This window comes from Nycticebus coucang, chromosome 13 (assembly GCF_027406575.1).
Source record: "Nycticebus coucang isolate mNycCou1 chromosome 13, mNycCou1.pri, whole genome shotgun sequence".
In the NCBI taxonomy this organism is placed as follows: Eukaryota; Metazoa; Chordata; class Mammalia; order Primates; family Lorisidae; genus Nycticebus; species Nycticebus coucang.
In genome coordinates, this window is record NC_069792.1 from 44,247,793 (window position 1) to 44,273,565 (window position 25,773).

The following is a 25,773-nucleotide window of genomic DNA, read 5'->3' on the forward strand; positions in this document are numbered from 1 at the left end:
GAAGAAATTTTCAATTTTGATGAAGTCCAATTTACCAACTTTTCTATTATAAATTGTGATTCTGGCATCCTATTTGAGAAATTTTTGCAAAGACCTAAGTCACAAACATTGTCTCCTATTTTTTTCTAGCAGTTTTCTAATTTTAGTTCTCACATTTAGGTTAGGATCATTTCAATTTAGTTTTATATGTGGTGCAGGGTGTGGACTGGAATTCATTTTTTTTGCATATGGACATCCAACGGTTCTGGCACCATTTGTTGAAAAGCTGATCTTTTCACCAAGGAATTTTTCCTTTGTAACTTTGTACAAAATTACTTGTCCATTTATGTTTCCAGTCTACTTCTGGACTCTTCCGTCCCGAGGACCTATTTTTTCTATCTTTATGCCAATGCCACACTGTCTTGATTATTGTCACTTTAGGTAAGTCTTGAATTCAAGTAGAGTTTTTCAAATGGTTTACCTATACTCGGTCTTTTACACCGGCATATAAATTTTGAATCAACTTGACCATTACTACAAAAAAAGCCTTTTCTAGTTTGGGATTTTGATTAGGATATCAATGAATTAATAGATCAATCTGGAGATATGGCATGTAACAATACCGAAACTTCTGACCCATGACTAAGGCATACTTGTCCAGTTATTTAAGTCTTTTTTAACTTTCATTTAGCAAAGCATTGTACTTTTGATTCACTGTACAAATTATACACATTTTTGGTGGATTGATCCCTCAATTTTTGATATTATTGGATGCTATTGTAAATGGTTTTTAATTTTAAAATTTTAATTCCTAATTGTTCCTTGCTACTATGAGGGAGGTAGAGTTACTGCTTTTCAGTGTGTCTTGTGATTGAGAGACTGCCTGCCTTTGTTCTGGAATCCATTTCTACAGATATTTCTATAGCAAAACTATCTTTGATTATAGACACACTGTCTCCCTCCACAGCAAAGGAAAGGCTTATTTGATGTCCATTATAATCATGAAAATGTCTCCCTTCAGGGAAAAATTTAGGCAGGTTTAATGCTCAAGTAGAAAATTTAGGTCCTTTCAGTTTGCAGTTCTTTTTCTGCAATGGAATTGATCACATATAATGTGTTACCTGGGCCTCTTTGCATCACATTTTGAGAACTGGGGTTCAGGGAACAAGTACAAATGGCCATATGCTGTCTAAAGCTTTTCCTTCTGTCCTATTCTCTGACCCAGGAGTCTTGTATCTTCTACCAACAACCATAAGTCTAAGGCAGGCCGAGTTGTTAGATCACAAAGAGGATAAAACACAGCCCTTTCATAGTTCCTAAAAATATATAAAAATACAATTAATTTTTTATGATATTATACCTTAAAACCTGGATAAACTCAATTCTGAGAGCTTTTTATTGGTCTGTCCCTACATAGACAATCATGTTGTCTGAGAATATAGCTTTACTTCAATTTTATATCAATCATGTTGTCTGTAAACACAATTTTATTTCTTTCTTTCCAATTTAGATGCTTTTTATTTATTATCCTGCATACAATATCCTTTAAATTGTTGTTGAACAGACTTGAGAGCTGAGAACATCCTTGTCTTTTTCTTAAACTTGGAGGGGAATGTCATATACGTGATTTTTTTACCTTGTTGGGTCAATATTTTTATAGCCCTATAAATAATATTCTTGGGCTTTGTCCAAGGACTGTTACTTTAAAAAAATTTGATTGCTTCTGGTCTTTGAAGATATGTTACACAAGACTTGGTGTTCATTCTAGAATAATTATTTCCCACTATTGAGGCAAGACCATTTTCAGTACTCCATGTACTGCCAAGTACAGGTGGCTGGGCAGGTAGGTGCTGTTGGCCCTCTGTGAGTACACATCCCTGTTCCTTTTATTATTTTGAAAAATTCTTCCTGTAAATTGGAAGGCTGTTTTTACACACCTGAGCTGATCAAAACTCTCTCTGATAATCATAGGGGTCTATTTGCTGATGTTTGGGTACGCCCTCACCCTCTGCAGCTCTCTCCTCTGTGATACTTTGTCCTGTGCACTGCAGCCCCTTGTTTTCCCTGGATCTCAGATGTTTCCTCCAGAGAGTCTTCTTAGCTTTGCCTGATTCCCCTACACTGGGCCAACTCTGTTCAGATGGGAAACTGGGGCAATTTCGGGGCTTATCTCTCTGTTTCCTGACTGTCAACGTTCGCTGCCCTTTGTTTCTTGATGCCTAGTGTCTTGAAAGTTATTTTTTTATATATTTTTCCCACATTTCTATTTCAGTAGGAAAGGTAAATCTTATCCTTACTTACTATTACATCTTGATGAAAGTAGAAGCCACCTTTAATATATTCGGATATAGTGTAATTTAAAATATGAAAAACCAATAAGATCATGTTAGGAATGCAGAATTGGCCACATATATACAGGACAAGTTGTTTTCCACTTCAGATGATTTTGTGTGCTTACATAATGCATTTGTACACATATCCTATTTTCCAAATTTCAAAAACATATTCAGATTATACCAAAATATGAATTGTTCATTCTATCTTGTAGATTTACATTCTTTTTAAAATTTGTAAAAGATCAAATGAATGATATGATATGCTTATCTTTATATTACAAAAAATATTATAGTCATTCTTTATAACTAAACAGTCATTTATACATACAAAGTGGGTACAATCTACAAGGTGGGTATTAAGTACCTTTAGGGAATACATGGTTAAGTACATTTATATCTAAATGTGGACTTTAGTTAAATAGGGAGATTAAAAGACAAGGCTAGTTAAACATTACTATAAAGAATAGATTAGAAGGAAAAAAATACATAAAGGATGATCTCTAAAGAGAAAGAAGGTAAAGACTAAAAAAGGAAAGGAAAAGGACAGAAGAAAAGGGAAAATTAAAGTAGAGTCATGTGTAAATCTACTATTAATGGTCCAATAGGGCTGGTCAGGCTGAGACCAATTTGCACAGTAGGGCTGTGAATACAGTTGAGGCCTTGAATTTTATCGTAGTTCATTTCAAGAACGCTTGTTGAGTGTTTACTGTACTGAAGGAATTAAGACGACAGTCTGTGATCATGGCTGCTTTGATACAGGTCATCATCTAAGAGTTGTTTTTACATTTTTAAAGGTTTAAATCCAAAACAAAACAACAAAACAACAAAGAAGGATATGTAATAGAAAACATATAGGCTGCAAAGCCTAAAATATTTACTATTTTGTTATAGAAAAAGTTTGTCATACCCTGGCTTTAAGATATGGGGGTAAACAGTGTAAGATTATTAAAAAAAGAATACTTTGTTTTTATGGAACTGATGGTCTAGTGGGAGGAGTACAGATAAACAATAAATATGTGAAATATCTGTAGTATGCCATATAGTATACAGACAGTTCAAACAGGGAAGGGGATTCGACTGCTAGCAAAGGCTTGTAGATTGCCTCCTGGACCACAGGGCTAAATGGGGTGACAACTTAGGATGGGGAACAATGTACTTGTTTTGACTTTTGACATGGTAAAGGCCATGAAAAGATGGTAGTATCATCAAGCAGAGACAGGCATTTGATGGTGACTTCTCAACAGAAGACCGGGGTCTGGAGCTGTTACTTCTCTCCTGCCAGTGGTGAGGCAGAGACTAGGGAAGAAGGTGGCTTGACTGTGAACACCCAGGGTTTCTGGCTCTCTCTGGGTGAGCAATGCTTTCTTCAGCAGGAAAGCTGCTCATGAAAATAGCTGGGCGTTGAGAGGGATTATTGGAAGGTAGGGTGAGAGTATACCCAAGGAAGGATCAGAGCAGGGTCCTGGGAGAAACAAAAATTGCTGAGTAGACATTTTCAGATGTAACAAATTGTCAGAAGGGATGCCTGAGAAGCGTAACGTTCTACAAGGTTCTACAAGTTACGTGTGGGACAAGAGACAAAGTTACTGCTGTTGTTAGCACCACAGCATAAAGAAGATCTTACTGAGTCAAACCAGTTTTCAATGAGATTGCTTTTATTAAAATGATTCTTGAGCACATACTATGCATCTAGCACTGTTCTAGAAACTCAAAATACAGGGATGTGCAAGAAAATATTTAAAAAGCTCCATTTCTCATGAATTGACATTCTGAAGCTGTAGGTCATTTCAAATTTTTACAAGAGCTGTGTGCCAGATGGAAGGTACTACTTAGATAGGGTGGCAGTGAGCAGGCTCTGAGGATGTGCCTTTTATCCTTTTATGCTGGTGGTTGAAAGATGAAAAGGAACTACCCCACACCACAAATGAGGGAGAAGAGAGGCAAAGGGAATAAAATGGGAAGGCCCTGAGGCAGCGGACGCTGATTCTGACTGTGGCAGCTTCTCCTCAGGCAGTTTTGTCACAGAGCACTATTGATCCCAGGATGACACAGAGCCTCATGGGGCCTCAAGCCAAAGACCACACAGGGGCTTATCCTTTTCTTCTTCCTGTTGGTACTTCTCAGGGGACTAAAGATGGCTATAAGCCAGGGGAATTGCCCTGCAGCTACCCTGCCCTGAAGATTCCCAACCGTTAGGTGGCAGCCCTGCTCTGTGCCCTTGTGGTGCAATACATGCCCACATCATTTGTACGCTTATCACAGATAGCAGGAAGGCCATGATATTAATACTGATCATACTAGCAGTGGCAGTAAGTGGCATTTACTGAGGGTTTACACACGCCAAGCAGTTTGTCAGTAGTGATTAATTTAGTCCTCAAAATAATCCTGAGGTGGGAATAACACAAATCCCATTTTTTCAGGTAGAAAAACTGAGCCAAGAGAATTGAGTAACTGATGGCAGAATCCTCATGTTCTTATAGCTTAATGTACTCTATTGCCTTTTACTTAACAATCATAAAGATAAATTCCAGGTATACACTTTCATTTACATAAGTAGGTTGAAACTCGCTTAAAGTACTACAATTGTTTCCAAATCTCATCAGTACCCTCATCATTGCTATGAATTCTTCCTGTCTGATACTGAGAATAATTGCTTTTTTCTGGGTTAGTTTAAGATGCCTTGTTTACTCTCCTCAACCTACTTCTGTTTAAGTCTATTTCTAGTCCTCTAGGCTCTTGAGAAGTATGTTCTAAGTGTATCATATTCTTTGAACCCTCCAGTCCTCCTCCACTTCAGCTCAGATATGTTCTTTGCATCATTCCCTCGACTGTTGAACTTAACCTGTCTCTTGTCCCCGTGCTTTCTCCTGCATATTTAAGATCTGCAATTTTGTATATTAGTAAATTTTGAGGGTGAAACAAAAAGCATTTGACTAAGATCCCTTTACCATGTAATCTCACTTGTGCAAACCAGACTGTGGATAGTACTTGTGCAATTAAAATTTGTTACTGAAACAAATGACAAACAATAAATTTCATGGTGCTGACAATTGCTGGATTTTTCTACTCATAATTTTTCCTTACTTTTGATGAGTGATTTCTTAAGTTTACTGGAAACAATTTATGTAAGTTGATTAAATCAAAAAAAGTTTCAGAGATTGTTTATGAAAATCAGGACTGCAATAGATTTCATTGCATAAAAACAGCAAGCAACTCCAAATACTCTCAAGCAAGCAAGCAAACCAACCAACTCTTAGTCAGTAAAAAATAGCTATTTATTTCTTGTATTTTTAGGGGCTTTTAGGCCAAATTTAAAAGTTCTAAGAAAATCTAATAGCTCTTAAATTTGACGTGCAAATGCTGTGCGAGAAAGGATAAATAAAAATAAAATTATTTTAATTTTATGTCATTTATATTTCTGGTCAACATGTAATTTATTACATAAACTGCTCTAGCTACCTAACTTCACTTAATATTTGTCATATTCACCTCTATGTGTGCTACAAGGCCCTGGACTAAATAACCAAAACAACATAGCCAGACATGGAAAACATGCTTACCTTTAAAGAAGACAAAATTTCCATCACTGTTTTCATACACTGCATCGATACTGGGAGGCAAGCCCCTCCAGAAGTAAGTAATTTGCATGGGGTATCCATCCATCACCCTGTTGTTTCTCACTCGCCAAAACCACTGGTCCTGCAAAGCAAGCAAAGTCATTTCTCAACCAAGATGTAGGCCTCGGCAACATTCCACGGTGCAAGGGCTAGTCTTGTTATCATCGTCTTACGTTAACCAGTTGGAGAACTAACACTCTAAAACAACTTTACTGCGATTACAAAAGTTTTTGTAGTAAGCTCCCCAATCTATAAGCCGCAGAGTGTAATTGAAAACATAATGTCAACATACTTAATCTTTCATTTTACTTTATCTCCAGTGCTTTCTACATAGAGCAGTACAGATAAGCCCCTGCATGATTTGTGCATGGAAGTCAGTTCCCTGAATTTGAGAGTGCTATGGCCACACACGCCTCCCGGCATCTATAGACATAGGCAAGATCTCAACACCTATCACACAGAAGGTGAAATGGGGCGGCCATGCCTTCCAGTATGCTCGCATTATACTTAATGTCCTGTTTAATCACTGGGAGAGCCCAGTTAAATGTATCTCAGTTAAGTGTATCTTTCACCATTAAAAGTACCTCAGTGTGGTTGATGAATTATATGGTCACCCTAAATGAGCAAACTTTTTGTGAAAAAAAAAAAAATCACCACAGTGAATTCCAGGATAGGTTAATTCTCATCTACTCCCAAGTACTCTGTACTTCACATAATCACAGCAAGGTCACTTTAGATAAACAGTGTCTATTCATTCTTATCTCCAGTGAATAGCATATGGATTGGCCCACAGTAGTTGTTTATAAGGTTGTTTTGTTAATAATGAACCTACACAAAATATGTTTTACCAAAGGTACTTCCTAATGGCCAAAAGACAAAACAAAAACACCAAGAACTACAAGAAAAGGCACTTCTGATGACATTAAATCATTTTCTTTTTTTCCTTTTTTTTTTTTTTATTGTTGGGGATTCATTGAGGGTACAATAAGCCAGGTTACACTGATTGCATTTGTTAGGTAAAGTCCCTCTTGCAATCATGTCTTGCCCCCAGAAGGTGTGGCATGCACCAACTATTTTAAGTGCTTAATATTAGAAAATAAGGCATATTTTAAAAATTGGTTTTTAATACAATTAACATTCACTTAACTTTAAATTTCTATATATAAAAATAGTATTTCACCCGGAAGTTAAATATCACTATTGTTAAGACAAATATGTATCACAAAGAAATGATAGTTTTAATTCTTCTCTGCTTTCTTTCTTGCTTTCTTCCCCAAATCAGGTATTAATATCTGGGCTTTCTCATTTTTTGGTTGAGAATAAGTTAGTCTGACTAGATTTCCAAAGATTTATTGGTCATTCATATGTTCACATACACACATGTACACACACACACACACGCACACACAATCTACTGAGGATATTTGGATATGGGAAAATGAACCTTTTCACAAATCAATCAATCCCAATGTTAAAGTTTTCTTAGTTTTTTTTGAATAGTTGCCCTTTGTTCTAGTTATTATGGGTTGTCTTCTCTACCAACTTCTGTTTTTTCATAAAGGAAGGAGTAGCTTAATCAACGGCTCTGAGTTCCTATCTTGCTCTGTCCCCTAACAACTTCATTCCTTAGTCAAGAGACTAGTCACTGGGTTATTACAAACTAATATCTAATTTATAGCATGCTTTAAATATCCAGAACTTTCTGAGGAATTGGCAGATATTACCACCTAAAGTTTGGGTTGTTTTTATTGTTAAAGTTCTATAGAAACTAGTCGTCATTCTTTCCTCTTTATACTTCTTGTTTATAATTTTTTTCTCTTCATTGTTTTTCTCTTCAGATTTCATGTCTATTATGACTCTAATCATTCATCTCTTCCTCACCAAGATATTCTAAAGATATTAACCATTTTTGATAATTTTCATGGTACCAAGTAGCCTGAATTAATAAATGTTTTGATCTGTATGCAGCAGATAAATTAAACTGATGTTAAAATAGAAAGGTATTTTATGTGAAGACTGATCCAGGGAAATATATGTGGGCATGAAGATCAGATGTTTACTACTAATAGCATATAAGTGGTGATATGCTAATCATTTAAAAGAAAAACACCATTTTTGTCTAGCTCTGACAATAGCTTTTAACTGGGTGTTAAAACTGTGGCAACTCTCTAAGTGAAATGTTTTAAAATTATTATATGTATATGCCAAAATAGTAAATAAAAATTGCTAAACACCTACTGAATTCTGATAAATAAACAAGTGACCATGATTATATATGGAACAATGAAACAGAAAACTAACTGAAGAATAGGAAAAAAACAGGCAAAAAAACTGGTCTACATTCCAGTTTTTCTCAGAGCAGCACTTTGTATTGCTATAATCTCCCCACACAGTGAGTCAGGGCCAGTGGGCCTTTGAGACAGATACATTCTGCAGTCTGAAGATAGAAGTAACAACCTCAACTTGCCATTAATAAGAGAAGAAATGAAAGTTCAGCCTCGAGATGAGCATAGCCGATTTGCAAAAATTCAGAAGGTAATGTGAAATCATGGAGAAATTGAAAAATTTCTCGTTGACAGCAGCCTTGGCAGAGCGTCGTGGAAATTATAGATGTTCAAGTCGTGAATACTGAACTTATCCACGACTTCTCAGTTTAGCAGAAAGAACTGGTACAAATAATTTAGAAAGCATTCTATCACAGAGGATGTAAACTTATAACCCAGACACTATAGACTGCTGTTTCAGAAATGGGGCTTGTGAACAAGTCATAGAGAAAGAATATTCAAAATGATATTTAAGTCTCTGAAAATTTTCCTTATAAGTGAGAAACTGTCTGTAATCGTCCTCCCTAAAATTGAAGCTCCTTACTCCACTCACATGGGTCTGCTTGCTCTGTTCACCTTCCTTTCCTCTTATATTTATCATTGTTTTATATAATACTTGTTTCTACTAATTTGTTGTTCATTCACACTCCCCTAGAATATAAGCTCCATGATGGCAAGTATTTCTGTCTTTCGTTCACATATGGTTCCCAATTTCCTTGTACACAGTAGATATTCAACAAATAGTTCTTTAAAGAAAATAAGATTTTTTTTTTTATTGTTAGACGATCATTGAGGTAAAGAAAATAAGAATTAAGGATAAAAGAGCAAAGTAAAAACAAGTGATCCTTTTAGAAGTCAAAGCTTTAAAATTAAATCTCAGTTTTGTTTCCCCTCTGTGGGTCAAGATTTTTTTTACATAAAAAATATTAAAATTATGTAGGAGTTACAAGAACAGAAAAATCCTATTCGAATAGGTAGAAGGTGAGCATATATTATGTTTTCTAGAAGAGTGTGATATTTAAAGGTCTTTGAACCACGAAGGAAAAACACATTTGTTTTTACTTTTCTAAACAACCTAAATTTTCCTCTGGCTTTAGATATGAAGAAAAAAGAAACATGAATAGCTGCTCTAAACATGCTATCTGAATGTTGCCCCTATGCTTTTTTTCTTCTATAAGAAGAGGGTAGAGGGAAAAAGAATATACTAATAATAATCATAACTAGAATATCTGCAAAGTCAACTTATGAAAACAATAATTCTTAAAAATTACTAAATTGGAATTCCTACTTAAATACCAGTATTTCACTTTAAGTAGAAGCATTTACAGTCTTACATACAGATTACCTTTCCATGTAGCGTGCAACCCAGATGGACCATTTTGTTCACAAACATAAATCCACATAGTATACACCATGAAGAATTATAGGAGAAATTTAGTTTACTTTTCTTCTGTGTCCTTTAAAATTCTGGCTTATCACAGATGTACTGTTTGCTTAGAACTATACAGAAAAGGTCTGCTGTCTGAATATGAATTGATGATATTATTGATCTACTACCAATAGAGGTTGCTATTTTCAGGACTCTTAAACAACTAATCAGTAGACCCGACCTACTTTCACTGCCTTTCTGAAATACAGATTGATTTGTTTAACCAGTAATTTCATGTAAATCTATAAATGTCTCCCACACTCAAACTGAACATTTCTAGAAGTCACCAATAGTCCTTTGAGCCTTCCCCTGACCAGCCATGTTGGCCTTCCTCTAGTCTTCCCTATCTCGGCAATAGCATCTCAAATTTCTTCCCATCATCACTGTCATCATTATTGAGAGACCACATTCAAATAACTTATATTACAACACATAGTTATAATTGTTCTATTTTAGTATTGTTGTTAGTTTTTCATTGTGCCTAATTTATAAATTAAACTTTAAAATATGACCATGTGTCTGTGTATACAGGAAGAAACAGTTTATACAGGGTTCTGTAACATCTGCAGTTCTGACATCCACTGGGAGTCTGGGAGCGTTCCCCCCACAGATGGGGGACTACTGCACCTTGAATGTTGTTCTCCTTTCTCACAGTCTGGACCATCCATTGGTTCTCAGCTGAACTATTATTTCATGAAAAGGCCTTACTTTCCCCCTTGTTGAAATTAGGTAACATTGTGATATGGTGTCTGAATGTTTGTGCCTTCTCCAAATTCACACGTTGAAATCTTAACCTCCAAGGTTTTCGTGTTCTTTTACAAGAGCACTAGTCCTACGTATATGGGCTGAGCCTGTATGACCTAGTCACCTGCCAAAGGCCCTATTCCTACATGGTCACTCCCAGGTGACAGCGGGGTCAGAGAGCTGCCTCTCCCCTTCTACTGTGTAAGGACACAGCAGCAAAGTGCCAGATAGGAGGAATCAGACACAGAATCAGGCCGTGCCTTGACTTCCCAAGTAATTTATAAACCACCCAGTTGAGGGAATTTTGCTATACTAGCCCAGATAAAATAACACATCCCATTATACTGCAATCTTTAATAGCAGTCTGCACTTTGCCTTCATAGCACATACACAATCTGTTGCTATATTATTGTATTTGTGACTTAAATGTTTCATATGACTATCAATCCTATTTATTTATAATCAAGGGAACTTACTGTGGAAAAAAGTTAGAAAAATCACTTATGTCTATAAATACGCATTTTCTCGCAAGCAATTATGTGTTGTTTTTGAGGGCTTCTGATACGATAAGCAAAGCAGGGAATCTGGTATTGAAGATTAAAATGGTTCCTAAGAAGAAAAATCAGACATGTAACAATACTGAATGGAAGACAAAACCATGGCAGTGACACACATAATAAGGGGGAATGTAATGCATATGAATGTTCAAAAGGCAAGAGAAAGAAATGGTGGCCTTCCACTCTGGAGTAGAACTGCATTTCTTCTACCTCTTTTCATGCACAATGAAGTGTCTGAGGCACCCAGGTAGATGTGCTCCACCCTGGGCCCGCTGTTGGTTGCCAGACTCATTAGATAGTCCCACAGGTGGCTGGGGTTTGGGAGGCAGCCCTGCACAGGTGTCTAGGTATATGAAGTACAAAGTAGGAGCCAACAATGAATACTCAGAATAAAACAGATGTCTAAATGTTCACCTGCTGCACTTTTGAAGAGGCAATAAGAACAAGAAGGAAACTTTCATTGGAGTTAGTGAAAAAGTGTACTTTGGAGCAACTGCTATTACATAGCTACCACCTTTACCCTTGAATAAACTCAGTGCTTTACTCATGTTTCAAAAGCAGGAAGAAAAATCAAAAGATCAAATTGCTTCTAAAATGTGTTATTTCTAGCCAAGAGCACAGTAAGTAAAGCAAACAGACAACCTTCAGAATGGGAGAAGATTTTTGCAGGTTATTCTTCTGACAAAGGTCTGATAATTGGAATCCACTGAGAACTCAAACTAATCAATAAGAAAAGAATAAATAACCTCAATTCTATGCGGGCAAGAAACTTGAACAGAAACTTCTCTGAAGAAGACAGGTGCATGGCCTACAAACACATGGAAAAAATGCTCATCATCTTTAATCATCAGAGAAATGCAAATCAAAACTACTTTGAGATATCATCTAACTCCAGTAAGATTAGCTCACATCACAAAATCCCAAAACTACAGATGTTGCCATGGATGCAGAGAGAAGGGAACACTTCTCCACTGCTAGTGGGAATGCAAGCTAATACTATCTTTACTGGAAATAAATTTGGAAAATACTCAAGGAACTACAAGTAGACCTACTGTTCGATCCTGCAATTCCTCTACTAGGTATATGCCCGGATGATCAAGAATCATTTTACAACAAAGACATTTGCACCAAACTGTTTACTGCAGTCCAATTTATAATTGCCAAGACGTGGAAACAGCCAAGTGCCCATCAACCCACGAACGGATTAACAAATTGTAGTATATGTACACCATGGAATACTATGTAGCCATAAAATGATGGAGACTTCATACCTATTATGTTTACCTGGAGGGAGCTGGAACATACTCTTCCTAATAAAGTATTTCAAGAATGAGGAAAAAAAAGTATCCAATGTACTCAACACCACTATGAAATCAATATATAATCACCTATACACTCATATGAATGGTAAAACATAACTATAGTCCAAAATGTAAGGAGGGAAGAGGAAAGGGAAGAGGTTGGGAGGAGGGAGAGTATTTGGGGGGACCTCACCTAATGTGCATAATGCAATGGTACATTTCAAATCTATTAAGAAAAGAGTATAATTGCCTTACCACAACAAATAAGTAAGCAAGGTGATGGATGTGCTAATCTGTTCGATGTAAGCATTTCACATTATATATCAAATCAGTACACTGTACTCCATAAATGCATCAATGTACACAATTATGATTGAATAAAGAAAAAATAATAAAATAAGCTAAAGGAAAAAAATATAATGTGTTATTTCAACAGTTTTCAATAATGCCATATATCTCTCAATCATATTCTTAATAACTACACCCATGGGAAGAAAAATTGAGGATGATCAGTAGTACCAATAACTAGGTTAAATTTATTCATTTCTAGGATAGTTTATATGAGTATCTGAATTCACTACCCAATGTTTCCAATAATTAAATATACACAAAAGAAATGGAATACTTAAACATATTGTAGAAAAAAGTTAATATTTCTAAATAGTTCAAATTTTAAAATGTATTAGCACATTCTGTTGAAAAGGTGGTAAAGATGATTGTTCCTCAGAATAATTAAGTAAAAGAAACTTACATAGGAAGTTTAAAGTGTTTTGGATTCATAAGACTGCTACAGTATCTATTTTTCATTTAAATTTATCATATTACATAAAAACATGGTTTGTGACAAATAAATAGAAATACATTTTTAAGAACAAACAAAGCCATTGGCCAAGAAGAGCTAAGGGGAAAAATACTTGTATCCCATATCACAAAGGTTCAATTTACTCTAATATCCAAACAACTTGTAAACATCCAGAATAAAAGCCCAAACCTTATAGAAAAATCAGTAAAAGACACAAATAGGTAATTCATGGGGGAAAAAAAGTTTGTGAATATAGGGAAAAAATGAATAACCTCATTCACAGTAAGTGAACTGCAAGCTGCAATTGCATGTCTTTCTTATGAGATTGCTTTGACCTTATGGCTGACAGAAGTTAGTACGCTCCTATGTTCCTGGTAGGAGTGCTAACTGGCATGACGCTTGTGGGGATTAATACGGTAACATCTAATAGCATTACACATGTATTTATCATTTGACCCAGTAATTCCCCCTCTAGCAATCTACTTCCAAATACTCCAGGAACAAGTATCACATACAGCAACCAGATACTGATTTATAAATACTACTCCATCTATTCCTATCAGAGGATCTGGGCTTCTTGGAGAACACTTGATTCTAGGCTCAAGAGAGGCAAATTTCAAAGCAAGCCTGGGACAATTGTTAACAAAGCAAGGAACTACTGAAAGACTAATAGAAGTATACCAAAGCATCAGAGAAGCTTAAATGAAGAGCTTCCTAGAGGCAAATTTGGGATAAATTAGGAATCAAAAAAGAACAGGGACTGCAGTTGGTTATAACACAATGAGTAGATAATTTAAGAATTCAGAGAGATAATCAAGGGCGGGGAGAGAGGGAAACATTACCAGTATTTGCAGTAACTCTTTTCTTTTTTTTTTTTTTTTTTTATTGTTGGGGATTCATTGAGGGTACAATAAGCCAGGTTACACTGATTGCAATTGTTAGGTAAAGTCCCTCTTGCAATCATGTCTTGCTCCCAAACTCTTTTCAATGAAAATTGGTAATCAAAGAAAGAGAATCAACCAGGGAAAAAACTTAGGCATTTGTGCTTCCTGAATTGCATTTTGCAACCCTCAGTGAAAGAACTGACTTAAACAAGAACCATTACTAGATGTTAAATACATTCCATCTATTATTGGGAAATAAGATATTTGCTTATTATTTTAAAAGTCCACAAATTACCTACTATTAAAAAAAAACCCAAACAAACCTTTTTGTATTGAGGTAACTGTAGTCATGTGGAGTTGTAAGAAATAATACAAAATCAAGACCAACACAATCTACAAAACTCATTTAAATTTCACCAATTATACATCTACTTGTATGTATTTGTGCTAATTTTAATATTTTAAAATGTACCTTTATGATGCAAAGATATTTTAGTTGCCATCTAACCAAGTAATCAAGCTTTGCATGGGTGATAATGAACCGCTTGATATTACATGTTCCTAAGGAGATGTGACATGGAATACCCAGGCATGTAAAGGTTACAGAATCATGCATGACATGGAAACATGGAGAAGCCAGGCCTGTTAAGCTGGATCCTAACTGAGGCTTCACACTTAACGTCTTCAAGTCTGCAGTAGAAGAGAGGTAACTTAAGCAATCAAACACACGTAAAATATGGGCCAGTTTGTAAGACAACTTGCCTAGTTTTAGCAAGAAGAAGAAAGAAGGAAAAGAATGTCAAGGGCAAAAAGCTAGAGAGAATAGTCAGTTAAAAGATCTAAAGACACATAACAGCCAAATGCTATGCAGGAACAGTCACTGGATCTTGGATTTGAAGATGGAGTTTCATGAAAACCATAACTTCCCTTGAAGTTGACACACACACATAGAAATATAAGCAAAACACTATAATCATGTTAACTTTAGGTGTTAAGTGTGCGTATGTTTATTTTTGTACCTTATCTGGATTTTTGAAAGGTGTCATAAAAGTTAAAAATACTTATTAAATCTTATAAATATACTTGTAAATATAAAACTTACTGAATATTATAAAATATTATTATATAATCTTTGTAAATACTTGTGAAGGCTAAAACATTTTGGCTAGTCAATAGAAGTTTATCATTCCAATTATTAGCCTTAAAATTTTCCACTATAAATAACACTGCAACCAACATTTACGTACATTAAAGAAGAAAAGAAATATGTTGGTGGCATGTGATTTTAAGAGTAATATATACTTCATTTGACTGTACATAATTGCATGTGGGCTGGAAACATAAAATCTCATATTGTGATATTATACAAGTATATCCTAAATTCATTAATTTGGTTTTGCACTAAGATTTGTTTTCAAATTTATTGTTGATAGAGAATTGTAAAAGGTATTGTAGTGTTTACAGCTAGACAGCAAGGACATTTACATTTAATTAACTACAATTACTTTTTTAGCATTGGGAGAGGAAAGATAAAATTATAATTTATAGAAGAAAAATAAAACTTTTTAAGGGAGGCTTAATAGATGTGGCAAAGACACCATTCTGGGAAGCTTTCATTATCTTATCACCAGAGCTGACACAGCTGGTTCTCAGTATATAAATGTTAGGAGCAAACCTGGCCAAAGCCACAATTAGAATAGACTTTTTCATTGAGACAGGCAGGAACACCTGCAATGATTCTGCAGGCACGACTTTTAGGGCTCATCAATCCAAGATTGGCCAGATGTAATTCTGGTAGCAATGGTGCAGCAGAACATCTGAACAGGCCAAACCACTTTGGTTACTGCCTGCATTTTTAAAAAATGCTCGAAATACAGACTCATAGTAGAGGAAGGGAGAAACATCTCAACAAGTGATTCTTCTAAATCATTTCTAAATCCACAATTCGGGAATTTCCTTTAATGTCATTAACTATTTTCAAGTCAGAATCTGCAATAGTCAGCAATTTGGATTTTGAATTACAAACTATCTTAACATATAAAATGTATGTTTGTGTTTCAAAGAGAAGCTGACATTTTCAGAGTCTTTTGTTTACTACTTGTGCCAAATTTATGCAATAACCTTTGCAGTCTCCAAATATTCAAATAAAAATCTGTTTTTATATTAATTTGTATAGGAAAATCTGGACAGCAAAGAGTTGTTACATATACATCTTTTTTATTAGTGTATGTTCATACTAATACAGAGAATATTCTTCAAATTAAAAATTTCATAATCATTCATGAATATCACATATAACATAAATATTCATTTTTATCGCATTTCTTTACATAAATAATAAACCATAAACAAATGTTGCTATACCAAAAGTGTGGTTCAGCCCTAGTGAGCAAAGGCCTGAGGAGTGTTTGACAATGTGTTCTGACAATGCTGTCTTTTTATGTTCTTAGTCTATATTCTTCTTTCTTGTTTCTTTTTGAATCTACTCTAGTTCAGAAAGCACTTGGTAATGGCTGCAGTGTAGAAAAGAATAATGTACTAAAAAGTCTGTCATCTATATCCTACATTTAGGGTAAGAGTCATTAATCCCAGATGATAATGCAATGCCCATTCCCATTGTGCGGTGCTCTGGTTTTTGTTTTCCTCTTTTGAGAACTGAAGATCATGAGTACTGAGATCTCTCAATTTCAATTCACTCACATACTGTATAATTAAGTGCTGCAAACTTGTAACAGGTTGCATTCCTTCAACTATACTAGAAGTTCTGGATTCAAAAATATGAATTCTTTAAGAATACATGTTCGGTCTACAGAGGAGGAGAGAGGCAAACAACTCATTTCAAATGCTGTGTAAAATGCTATTCTTGCTGCCTCTAAAAAGTGGGAACTGCCCATTAGTGAATAAATCTACTGCAAAAGAGCTGTAACAGCTGTATCATTTAGAACACCTGTCAAGGATTGCCATCCCTTTATATACAATAAAATCTATGTTCTTGCTGAATAAAGCATAGGGCTTATTTTACCCAAGGTACTCAAGGCAGTGTATTCAACTTAGTTTTTTAACCATCCAATCTAGTGTTGTCTCCTCAATCTTTTTCTAGCAAAGCATCCTGTTTTTTTTTTTTCCTTCCTAATCTCTACATCCTTTGCAATCACCTTATTTATTCACCTGCTTTCTCATCAGAGCATACACCTCATCGGTCTTATTAAAACACCTGAATCAGGGCCCAGCATAATCTGGTAAATGAATGTTCAAGTATGGAAGGAGAAAAACAGAGATACCATAGTTATAGAAATAGCAGCAAATCTATCGCTAGGCCTGGAATTTAGGGAAACAGGACAGTAAACATTCCCTTTGGGCATTCTCACAGAAACTCTTCCTTCTTTCTTCCTCCTCTACGCCCTAAGTCTGCCAACTTACGTAGAGCACTGAATGGAAATCATCCATTTGCTTCCATGATTCAGCATGCTCTATACTCTTCTCCGTGACCGTCACTATCATTCCTTGTGCGTGTGTGTTTTACAGACCCAGTCCAGGCTTCGCCTCCTCCAGGAGTACTTTCTTGCACTTCTGCCTCTTGTTCCCCAAGGCTTCTGCCTTTCAGCCGACCTGGCTGCTTATTCCCAGAGCACCCAGTAGCTCGTGTAATACTGGTCAACGTGCCATGACACAGGCATGGTGGGGAAACTGGGAAAGGAAGATATGTCATAATTTGACATAGGAAGAATCAAAAGCTAGAGCTGGGAAGTGTATTTTCACCTTGGTCTTACCTTAGACACAGTTATTTGTCCCCAGAGCGCACCGTGCTGCACAAGAAGAAACTCATGGTGTTGAAAGAATACAGAAAGCAGAGGAGTTGGTCATCATTAACAATCACATAGTAAATAGAAATAGTCATCAATAGACTCCATTTAAAGAGCAAGTTCAAAGGCCTAAAGGGGAGAGAGGCAGGCAGAGGGATGCCCAAGAGGAAGGACTATTCCATAGGGAAAAACTTTTTTTTCTTTCAAAGGGACACAAAGTTGTCAACAAATTATCCTTGTTGAAGAAAGTATTTGCTCTTAGGAGATGGGGCAGAGAATTCCCAAGAAATTACGATGCAAAAAACCCTATAAGATTCCTAAGTGACTTTCTTTAAGAGGTCAATAGCAGCTGTTGCCATAACAAGAGAGGCCAATCCTCATTACCAATACTTAATTGCTTTATGCTAATATATTTTTAAAAACATGCCTTCTGTTGCCACTGTTTGACTGTGGTTTATTTACTTGAATACAGAGTTCAAAAGGTAACTGCTCTTCTTTACACTCAAAGTCCTCCACAAACAAACAACTTGATGTTCAGTAAAATAGGACGAAGTTCTAAGGTGGTCCTGAGGGAAGTCAGATGATTCCTATCATTAGATAATGAAAAGCATCTTGCTACTGGTTAATTTCTATCAAGTGAAATAAATATGTTTGTTTTTTTTTTTTTTTTTTTGTAGAGACAGAGTCTCACTTTATCGCCCTCAGTAGACTACTGTGATGTCACAAGTCACAGCAACCTCCAACTCGTGGGCTTAGGTGATTCTCTTGCCTCAGCCTCTGGAATAGCTGGGACTAGAGGCACTGGCCAGAATGCCTGGCTACTTTTTTGTTGCAGTTTGTCCAGGGCAAGGTTCAAACCTGCCACCCTCAGTATATGGGGCCGGCACCCTACTCACTGAGCCACAGGCGCCACCCATAAATCTGCTCACTCTTCAAAAAAAAAATTAACTCCTGAAAAATAAAAATACACCAATAAGTTTCTTAATCACTCAGCTAAATAATGGAGCCTTGAACAATTTCACTGATGAGATCAAATAATTTTGGAAAATTATTCTTAGGAACTAGGAATCTAAGAATGGAAGATTAATTGAACAAAAATGATGTATAATATTTCAAGCTTTGTGAATGTATAGAAGCTGAACATAGTACTAGGAGTTCAGCATAAAAGAGATGATCTATATCTCTCTCACCTGGCTGAAGAGTCAGAACGGGAGAGAAATTTCAGAAGTCTGTGAAGGTGAGAAGGGTCACGTCTGGGATCACACAGAAAACTTTAAGGAAGTTATACAAAAGGAACTTTATGCACATCACACAGAAAGAAAGCATATTCTATGCTTCATCAGGCTCGGTGTGGTGGTGAGCAGGAGAGGATGTTCTTAAAGAAGATTTGATGGCAAGGAGGAGTTGAGGCAGTGTGTGGTGGGGAAGCATGCTCTAAGAGGGTGCACTGGTAACTACGGGGAAAGAGCCATTCCAGAAGCAACTGCACACAATGTGGTATGAAATGAATAGGTGCCAGTTTGATGGGGCAACGATAGGATCACTCAAGAAGAATGTAAGAAAAAAATATGATTCAAGTCAAATTAGGATCCAAGTGATAAAAAAGAAAAAGTGGGTTCATGCAACACAGGTATACACGAGTAGGTAGGAATAGCCCTCCTTGCTCAATGACATTGATTTCAGATGCTAAAGTATGCTCATTCACAACTTTTATGTTGGGGGATATAGTTCAAAGTTCAAATGTAATGCAGGATATGTAATCCGGCCTGTACTTTTTCATGAGGAGCCAAATTCACATGGAAGTGAGGACAGGACACAAACCTACTTAGTTGAGCAAATTAATTTTTCTCCCCATCGTTTGCTTATATTGAAAGGAGAAATATATTCCTATTTTTTTGAGGAGTTTAAGATTTCTTCAACTTTTCTTAATTTTTATTCTGGGGTTAAAAAAAGGTTTTGCAATTGGTTTTGTGACCATCTTGAATATAGATGAATCCTTATGCCATACATCTATTCCTGAAAAGTTGGGAATTGATTATTGTATAAAACAAATACTATTTCCATTGAGCTAAAAGGGACTGACATTTAAAGAAATGATATTAAAGAACATTCATTTTACTTTAATTTTATAATTACTGTTTCTATACAAAATTAAACAACATAAAAACCATTTTATACTGAAACCGTATTTTTAATGTTAGATATTTGTGGCTTAAGTTGTTGCTTTTTCTTCTTTTTCTTTTTTTTTTGGTGTCAGGCTGCATTTAGGCCCTTATGTTCACAAGAGAAAACTGAGTTAGTGAGTTATCTTGTACATAAATTGAGTGTGTTGGTAATACCTGGTCTATGTATCATTAGCAAAAATCATCAATTACTTGACAATTTACAGTACCTGTACCTGGTCCAAATTCATTACCAGTACATTACCAGTACCTGGTCCAAATTCATTAGCAAAAATCATCAATTACTTGACAATTTAAAAAAACTACTTCTGTATCACTGACTACAACTCAAAATGCATCTAGATCATATGTTTTAGATAGCTCTATAAATTTACCTTATTTTCTTCAATTTTATCTAATTCTAAAGCTGAAGTTGAAAACAAAAAAGTCAAGGAGGACCTGGGTAATATTGAAATGGCTGTAGTGGTTGGAATACGTCCTGTGTGATCCAATTTATACAAAATTAACATTGATGCTAAAAAGCATTCTCACTGAAACAAGCATAGATATTTGAGTTCAATGTGCCAAACTAGACTAAAAGAAGTAATCAATACTGTGTCTGGAAAATCTTGGAAATAGGAAAGCTTTTTCTTCCTCTTTCCAATTGACCTTCCAAAATGCATTCTTCACTTACAGTACTTCATTTGGGGGCTCAGTGAACATTATTGATCTTCATAGATGTTTTCTGCAGGTTTTCTTTAAAAGTTAGTAAGCAAATATTATAATGAAACACCACAGTCATTTATATGATTAAAAAATCAGATTTTTTCAACTGTCAATGGCCAATAAGGAATATATTAATATTAGATTACCTATCGCATTAAAATATTTTAATGCTATTATTCATTCTTGGTTAATATTTTTTTAATACCAAACCAAATAATAACTACTTTTCTCCTTGTAGATATTTTCTTCCTTAATCAGGTATTGTCAAAACTGTTTCTTACTAGCCAAAAATAGTAGAAATTGTGACCATGAACACAAAACATTTAAAGGAAACAGAGGCTAATGCTCTTCAACTTAATAGCTTTCTGTATGTTGGTCTGATTCAGTTCTTCCTAGTGTAGAGAGTTGTACCATTACCTTCAAAGCCAGGGAGAAAAGAAAAATATTTCAGTTTGTGCTGAAGGAAAAACAAATGAGAAGGTAGAGTAGTAGAAATATGACTAATTCACATATATACACACACAGAAAGACACAGACATACACCATACATACATATTTTTAAAGTAATTTTTCCAATTTATTCCCAATAAAAACATTAAAATAAAAAAAATTCTTCCTCTTACGATAGTTCAGAGGTATGGCTTCATAATTTTTAAGAAATAATTCATATGTTCCAAGACACTGAATAATTAATTAAAATTAATTTTCTAGAGGTATGGGGTCAATATGGTAGCTACTAGCTACATGTGGCTAATTAAATTTAAAATTTAAAAATCAGTTCTTTAGTTTCAACAGACACATTCAAGTCCCCAACAGCTACATGTGACTGGTGTGGTGGCTCCCATACAAGATTGTACATATATAAAGCATTTCTATCAATGCAACAAGTTCTACCAAACAGTGCTACTTTGTAAAATTACATTTAGGTTTTGACAGATTTTATGATTTTTTTCCCCCATCCTGATATAAGACTCCTATACTGCTAAGATAAATTCCTAAATTCATCAGTGGTCCAAGACTATGGGAAAATGTTGAATGAAATAATCCTAAGGCACTAGTTTTCTTAAGCCAATTGTTAGCAAAAATATAACTATTGATCAGGAAGTTGGAGTGTTTCTACAATTTTATGGGGATAAGCAGCCGAAATGCTAGTCATGATAGCTGAGGATTATTTCATAGGCGTAGGCAGCATGACTACAATTTACAGAATTTCTTTTTCTTACAATTTGAGGAAAATTGCACCATTATTTAGCTATAGGTCTAACTTAGATGTTCCTGCCTCTTGTCTTTCCATTGCTGGTTCCTTTAGGTCTTTCAACCTCAGCTAAAATGCCATCTCTTCAGGAAAGACCCTTCAGAACCACATGGGGTAGAGGAGCCCCCTACCCATATATTACCCCACTTAATTTTCACCTGTGCATCTGTTGATGCCTTAAATACTAATATATATTTATTTGGTTTTTTGTTGTCCTCTCCTTTTCTCAAATAAAGCTTATTTGGAGTAAGTAGTTTTGCGGTCCTCACTGTGGTATTCCCAGATCCTAAAATGCTGCCAGGCAAAGGCAGACCCCTTAGAAATATTTATGGCATGAATAAATCAATGAATGCGTTCAACAATAAATACACATAATCTTAGCCAAAAGGCCGAGAAGCAGTAAGCGATAAATAGAGATTAAAGATATTCACACTGGAAATATGCCTTTTTGAAATATAATGTCACTTTTTAAATATAAAATACATTTATTCTCTTTCCCAATTTGATCCTTGCCATTAATATAGTTACAAATTTTATATCTCACAGGTAGTAAACTACAAAATCACATATTGTACATTTAAGTTTACTTTATGAAAATTAAATAAAAAGTTACCCTATAGTAGATGAGAATGGTTATCTATAGCAGGCAGTCACTCTCTCAAGTGACGATGAATATCTCTTGTCGAGATGGAGAATAAAGGCAAATCTACTGAAGAATGACAAAGGTATTTAAGTGCCAAGTTCAAAATATTCTGAAGAAGTCTACTATAAATGGAAGTTTTTCAAATGGGTAACTCAGACTGTATACTGTTTAGGAAAAAGCAGATTTTGGTCACCGGGACTTTAGTGCTACCCGGAGGAATGTAGGGAACTTAACAAATGGAATCATGTACAACTTCAACTCCTTGCTAGCAGTTAACACTTGGAGGGTCAGGCTATTAAAAAATGATGGCTCTAGAGACATCATTGAGACTGTCTAAGAGCTTCCTACACAGACTTTGATTATAATATAGCTTATAATGCAGAATCTTCTTGAAAATAAATAATTCATATTTTTGCAATAATTATAATTCTCACTATAAATTGATAAATTGCAATTTTAGCTAATACTTCAACCAGACTTTTGTGATTTGTAGTTGTTGATTGATTTCTTTTTTTTTTTTTTTTTAAGCCTGAATCACTGAAACAGCCTGCTCATAAACCCGAAGGCTAAATCTTGAAGCATTGTAACTCCAAATACTGGGTAAGAACTAGCCGGTCTCCTTCTGCCATTTTTAACATCTTAAGGGATAATGCAATTTTGATTTACAGTACCTTAATGTTCTCCTGTATATAGATTTTGGTTGCTCTTTTTACTTCTTTATGAATACAACTTAATACAGATGTCTTTTAAAAAGTTAAGTACACGATCACACAAAAGTTGCTGGTGTTTTAAAATTACCCCCAAGTAGCAAAGGAGATCATTTTAGAACTTACCTAGAAAGGATGATTAGAAATGTGGAGATGATATGCCTTGTTTTAGGAGTGTGAGGTTATAGTAGAACATAACACCTCGTGTTATTTTTCCCCTTTATTTTAATTTATATAGTAGCAATTTGAATGAAACTATAAATGTTTCATGTTTGAAATGCATAACTAAAGAACTTAAAAAAAAAAAAATCTCTATATGCTATATCAGAGTTGGCCCCAAAACCACCTTGAATTCTCACATTAATATGAAGTGCTCTAACGTTAATTTAGTATAAGGCAAGTCTGTCTTGGGGTTAGGCCAGGGTGAAGTGTATAACTGGAAATAACAGAAAGAACTCTTTATTTCACATATAACATAAACACATATTGTAGGTTTGGGGAGAAGTACGATAGTGTATTTTTAATGTGGGATAATTATATTCATTTCTTTTTTCTCAAACATACTTTGGCTTTAAAAATAACTATTCTATAGTGGTTTCTTCAACAAAATGAACAAAATACTAGAAATATGCAGATAAATGCTAGATTAACACAGATTCTACTACTACTATCAAATATTACTACTATAAAAATAATTTTTAAAGGTTATTTTTGTTATTTTACATTTAGAAACGAATTTACAAAGAATTGAACAGTAATTATCTGGAATTATTGATAGAAGTTGAAAGAATAAAGCAAACAAAACTGACTGATGATATTAACTAATTTTTTAGTTGACATTTTTAATGCCACATAAGATGAGTTACTATTTCATTGTCAAAATTATCTACTGGCCAAAACTGGAAAACATAAGGTATTAAAAAACAAAAAAGTATATTTCTCCATTGTGCTATGTTCTGGCTGCTTTTTAGTTTACATAACACACATCCTTGGTTAAAAAGCCTCTTTATTTTTATATTTTATAAATTGCTATACAAAATATTTATGAAATTGCAATACACAGCTCTCAAGGAAATGAAGGGGGCAGATGTAACCAGCAGCCCACCTCCAAAGAGGTTCTGTCTTTGTTTCCCCCACCTACCACTTCAAAAAGATAATTTCAAACTGAAATGTCAGCAGTAGGAAAGTTTGTTGATTTCCTTTCCAGGTCTCATGAAAAACTGTTAGTCCCTTGTACTGCAGTTAATAGGTTTTACTTGGTGTGTTATGCAAAACCTTTCTATGTGCCAACATGAAAAAGGCCTTTAAAGGAACGTCAGCAGCTTCAGAAACTGCTTGTCAAAAGGATTTCAGTTTTCTTTCTCTGGCCTTCCTAACCGCTTTCAAAGGCTTATTTCATTCATGGTAGTTTCCATATTATTAATGCATATAGCTTGCAACTGTAATTCAGGGTGAGCCACACAGTTACAACATTATAGACAGAGTTGATTCGGTATAAAAATAAAAGGCATTGCTCCACAGATTTTACGGTACATTAATATTTTACTACTGGCAATGCCTAGTGGTAAGGAGAAAAAGAAAGCAACGATTTGCTAAAAGCCATTTTAAAAAACTCTATTAATTTTGCCTTGAAAATTGACTTAAATTTTATTATAACTGTAGATAAACTAAAATGTCTGGAGGGTTTTTTTTTTAATTTATTTTTTTTCACTAGCAACCTAAATGAAAATGGAATGGTAGAGAATACTGATTAAAAGCCTCGGGTTCTGGCCTTGGACTGCTGTGGACTGGGACAAGTTGAATACCTCTTAGTTCTTCTTCATTCAGTGGAAAAAGGATATCAGGAGGCATCTTTTAGTACAGGCATAAAGTTGCACTGAAAATGGAAGAGTTGATAAGTTTCCAACTCTGCTAAAACCTACTAGAAAATTCCCATGGACTTCCATAGTTGAGCATCTCCTTACAATGACCATGTCCTTAAGTTGCTTTAATCTCCGTAGACTGCTCACATACCACCTGTTCCTTACATTGACCACCTCCGTATGTTGACCAGTTTGTTACAGTCCTTACAGACTTACAAAAGTTCTATTATATTTGAAAGATGAACAACACTTGCTTAAGTAGTGAACATGGTTTTGTTAGGTGCTTTTCTGCTCTCATAAACAATGTATTTTCCACTGAGTATAGCTTTTAAACTTGAATATATGCCTAATTAGCTAATAATCCTGTGACAATATAAGGGTGTCCCTGAAAGTATCTTCCCGAATCAACTTATCAAGTTATTTAGCTGAACATTCAAATGACTTCCAAAATCACTGATTATCTAAAATTCAATCATTTAGTAATTACTTACTTTCCCCTGCCAAAACCTAGGTGCTATGCTAGACATTGAAAGTGGACAGGTAAACAACAAAGTGTTATAAGAAAGTCAACTGAGATTTGTTTAAACTTTAAGCAAACAACAATTTTTTGCTGTCAGTACCTCACAAGGTTTTGAAACACTA

General features: G+C 35.1%; 1 protein-coding gene across 1 annotated transcript in view; it reads right to left on the reverse strand.

Moving 5' to 3' along the window:
- MMP16 (matrix metallopeptidase 16) overlaps positions 1 to 25,773 on the reverse strand; it is a 306,251-nt gene that overhangs the window by 27,069 nt on the left and 253,409 nt on the right. Inside the window, exon 7 of the mRNA XM_053558979.1 lies at positions 5,876 to 6,014. Within this exon, the coding sequence (XP_053414954.1) occupies positions 5,876 to 6,014 (139 nt within the window). The remainder of the gene's footprint in view (positions 1 to 5,875; positions 6,015 to 25,773) is intronic.